The following is a 4,682-nucleotide window of genomic DNA, read 5'->3' on the forward strand; positions in this document are numbered from 1 at the left end:
CAACTTTAATGCCAGGAGCTCACAAAGTAGGATTTTTGCTCACAGGACTCCACAGCTTAGAGGGAACATTGCTCTCCTCTAGACTTTCTTCTTCTCTGCCGTATGTTTTTGATACGGATGGTAATGTTGCAAGTGGGGCCAGACCGATGCAAGGGTATTTCAATGCCAGTTTTCTTTTGAGCCCCTTTCCTATCACAAGGCTTGCCCTTTTCACTTGCCACAACTGTTCAGGCATCTATCGCGTCAAGAAGTCTCATTTTGTTTTTTGTTTTGTATTCATTTGGACTCTTACCCTGCTTTTTTCCTAAGGCTCGGGCCAGAATTATTGCTTTCATCAGAGACCTTGGTTTTGAGCTGCCTATACTGTCTGAAGCCTTTTAGAAACAGCACAGGTATGTGGCTCTCTGTTCAGTGGCCGAGGTACAGTGGGGTATCCTGGCGACGTCTCCTTGTTCCATCAGTGTTTTGGTTGGGGCGGCCAATGGAAAGAGTTGCTGCCCTAAGGTCACCTAAAGCTGCTTTCAGCAGTCAGACCCTCGGTCCTGTCTACTTACTTATGCCACAGGAGGTGGTGGCGGCTACAAGTTCAAAAGGGAATTAGATAAGCATATGGAGCTGAGGTCCATCAGTGGCTATTAGCCACAAGGTATAGCTAGGGGCTCTGGGGCAAGTGATGCTCTGTCATCTTGGTGCTTGGGGGGGGGGGTCAACAGTGGGATGGCTTCTAATGTCCTGGCCCCACTGGTGGACCTCCTGATGGCACCTGGTATTTCTGGCCACTGTGTGACACAGAGTGTTGGACTGGATGGGCCTTTGGCCTGATCCAACATTGGCATCTCTTATGTTCTTATGTTCATATGTGCGCTGGCAACATCTCTCCAGGGTCTTTGACATCACCTACTGCTTTCCTTGCAACTGGAAGTGCTGGGGACTAAACAGGGACTGTAGTGATTTTAAATTATATGTGTTTCTTTAAATGGTTGGTAAGTGTCAGAAGAATAAGGGGTGTGTGAAAGAGGGAGATGAGTGAGTGAGGTGATTGGTGGGTGACTGAGGGTGTGTGCGTGGAGCTAAGGAGGGTGTGTGTGTGTGTATGGGGGGAGAGAGAAGGCAGGCTGTTCGGTTTGAACTCAGAAGTCAGTACATTAAGAGTTGTGGCCAATCTGCACAGAGTCTGGGAAGTAGCCTAGAATCTTATAGAAGTGCTGTGAAAGGCATTAAGATTCTAAAGGAGGAAGAAAATATACTTAAGGGGGTATATTAGGAAAAATTTAATATAGTCAAAGTATTTTAAGAGTGTGAGGGGGGAAAAGCTGACAGACCTGAGTAAAAGGGAAAGATTCTACTAAGCAACTTAACAAAACATCTTGTAACCAATGCACTTCTTTTACCAATAAAGTTTTATCTTGCTTATTGTTAACCTAGAGTCTTATCCTCAGAACTACATAGTCCAACGAAGGAACCTTAGAGTTTGGGCACAATACTGTGGGAAAGGTTAAGTAAAGACTGGAATGAGTGAGAGAAAGAAACAACAAGAGATTTAAAACTACATCACATTTAACCACACAAAATAAGAGAGAGGTATCATCACAGGGACCTTCTGTATGCAAAGCAGATACTCTACCCCTGAGCTATGGCTTCCCCAAAAGTAACCCTGAAATTTGTCTCAGAGCTAGTATTTTTCCTATGCAGATTGAGATGCTTGTTGCAACAGATGGAATCTGCTTTGTTTTTTTCTACTGTAACTGTTTGGCTGCCGGAGCACTGTATTCTCACTGTAGTTATTGGGCTGCTGTGCGCGGCAGTTTATTTGGGAGTTTATTTATTTTTCCATAAATGTAAAGGTAAAGGTTCCCTTGCTCGAAAGCCAGTCGAATCCAACTCTAGGGTTGCGGTGCTCATCTCTGTTTCAAAGCCGAAGAGCCAGTGCTGTCTGAAGACATTTCCGTGGTCATGTGGCCGGCATGACTAAACATCAAGGCGCACGGAACGCTGTTACCTTCCCACCGAAGTGGTACCTATTTATCTACTTGCAATTTCTTGCTTTTGGACTGCTAGGTTGGCAGGAAATGTACCCTATCCTTAACTTATATGTCCCAGTGATGTAACTTTTCTGGAGGAAACTTTCCAATTCAAATTTAAACAAATAATTTCAATACTTAAATGTCTGCAGAATTAAAATAATGTTAGCAAATGAAGGCAAATACCACATGTTCATGCCCTGGGGGGTTTGCCTGTGGGTCATATCCCATATTTAGCCTAGCTAATAGGATTGATCTGCAGCACAACAGCCCTGAAAACTATAGCTAAATAGGCTGTTTGCATAAGTGGGGTGGAAAGTTTGCCATGGGAAAATATATCATAGGAAAATTTTACGCCCTACCTCACTAGCGTACACCAAAAAAGTATAGAATGTGTTTTTTCCTTGCAGAATGGAGAGTTGTACCTTTCCAAAATACAGTAATAATGACATTGTTCTACATCTCCGCAACTCCTTGCTAACAGGAAGTGAGGCCAAGACCTTTTCCAAAAGTGACTTATTTCCAAACGTCAAGGTAAGCACTGCAAAATTATTTGCTTAGAGTAATTTGAACTGTCATTGGGGTGGTGTCCAACATCTTTTTTCCTTTCCCCTTCCATATAACATCAGAGCTACTAAATTCCTCAATTAATTTAACTGTAGTTACTCGGATGGTCGTAGAACCATAAGCTTGATTTTCATAGAATCATAGAATGTTAGAGTTGGAAGGGACCTTGGAGGTCATCTAGTCCAACCCCCTGCACTCTGCAGGAGCATAGCTGAAAGATAGCCCTACATACCTACAACATACCCCAAAGATGGTCGTCCAGCTTCCGCTTGAAAATGTCCAGCGAAGGAGCATCCACCACCTCCCAAGGAAGACTGTTCCACTGCTCAACCACTCTTACAGTTAGGAAGTTTCTCCTGATATTTAGCCGGTATCGACTCCCTTGTAATTTCCACCTAGTCTTGCAATCCGGAGCGAGAGAGAATAGATCTGCTCCATCTTCTACATGACAGCCCTTCAAATACTTGAAGTCTGCAATCATGTCCCCTCTAAGCCTTCTCTTTCCCAGGCTAAACATACCCAACTCTTTCAGCCTTTCCTCATAAGACTTGGATTCCAACCCTCTCACCATCCTGGTTGCCCTCTTCCGGACACGCTTGAGCTTGTCAACATCCTTCCTAAAATGTGGTGCCCAAAACTGGACACAGTAGTCCAGGTGAGGCCTGACCATAGCAGTCAAACATTTCTGCACTTGGTACTGGGGGTTCCCTGTATGTGGTGTTCTCACCTGTAGTTGGGTGGAACTATTTATTTTGCAGGCCCGTTCTATAATGAGTTAAGGGAAACTTGTGGAAAATGCCAGTGCATTTGGCAGAGAGGCAGCTCCACGCAACGTATACACAGATTTTTCTTAAATTAGAAATAAGTCAGAAATACGCCCAGAATAGCGTATTTTTAAAATTAAGACAAACACACAAATCAGGGGTTTTCATTTCATCACTATGATATCTAGTTAAGTATCTCATACAATATTTACGCTTCTGTTTTCTATATTACACCTTATTTTTATATATATTCTTTTGCAATTGGTTTAAAATAAAGTTCCTGTTTCTTTCAAATTGGTTATATGTCAGTCTAAATTGATTATGAAGTCATAAACATCTCTGTAGTCTTTTCAGTCATTTATAAAATCTTGAAAGACTGTGTAGACTCAGTTATCCAAAAGGATTTGACCTAGTGTGTTTGGTCTCACAAATCCAAAGAATTTTTTAAACCTTTTTTATAGGATTTCATCCTCTTCTTCATCCTCTGGTTTCTCCTTTTTCGTTTTACAGTCTTAATTCTGTGTCTTTTCCACGTGTATGTAAGAGAAATAGCTTCTGAAAGTACTCATCTATTCAATTCTTTGGATAGTTTGAGGTTCCATATATTCTTTGATTTTCTCTCTCTGAAGGAAATTTCCATTTGCTGCTATAAAGGTTTCATGTCTTGTCATTCTTTTATAGAAATATTCAGTTTTCCAAACATTTTATTTCTTTTTGCATGTGTTAACTTCGTTCTATAGGCCATGTAATTTTGTTTGCAGACTTCATCTGTATCATCTGCGTCCATATCTCTCAGAAAGATGTTTTCCATGACAGTTCATTCTTCCATCTGGTTGGTCCTCTGCTGTAGAAGTAAATCCAGTTTAGGTTACATAGAGTCCAGGGATGTTTTCACAAGCTGTTTCTACTATTAGAGTGATTGTTTGGAAAAGTTGGAAGTCTGTAACCATTAGTGTTAAAACCTTTTTTCCTTCTTCTAGACCAGCCATTTTAAAGCATTGTGTTAAAAAAAGAAAATCTCTCCAACTCTTTGTCAATCTATATATCTAATAGCGAAAGGCGCCCCCTGCATGCGGATACCTAAATCCGCGCATCGGGGGCACCTGGGGGGGGGGAAGGGAGATTTTTGTGCACACTTGGGGCAATCCCCAGGTGTGCACAAAAATCTAAAAACCCGAAAAAAAATCGGGGGGATACTTAAATCCCCCCAAATGTGACAGAGCGTCCCCTGTGCATGCACAAGGAACGCTCTGCAGCCGGCCTTGCTGCTGCCGCTTTGGCGGGGGGGGAGACCAGCGAGGACCGGCGGCTGCAGCAGCTTGGGCCTCGC

General features: G+C 42.6%; 1 protein-coding gene across 1 annotated transcript in view; it reads left to right on the forward strand.

Annotated features, from left to right (window-relative positions):
• The first annotated feature begins 309 nt into the window (after positions 1 to 309).
• The window catches only part of NUF2 (NUF2, NDC80 kinetochore complex component), a 34,779-nt gene continuing 30,406 nt past the window's right edge, over positions 310 to 4,682 (forward strand). Inside the window, exons 1-2 of the mRNA XM_015418898.1 lie at positions 310 to 392; positions 2,432 to 2,555. Coding sequence (XP_015274384.1) covers positions 2,433 to 2,555 — 123 coding nt within the window. The 5' untranslated portion in view covers positions 310 to 392; position 2,432. The remainder of the gene's footprint in view (positions 393 to 2,431; positions 2,556 to 4,682) is intronic.

This window comes from Gekko japonicus, unplaced genomic scaffold, assembly GCF_001447785.1.
Source record: "Gekko japonicus isolate JY-2015 unplaced genomic scaffold, Gekko_japonicus_V1.1 scaffold2104, whole genome shotgun sequence".
Classification (NCBI taxonomy): domain Eukaryota; kingdom Metazoa; phylum Chordata; class Lepidosauria; order Squamata; family Gekkonidae; genus Gekko; species Gekko japonicus.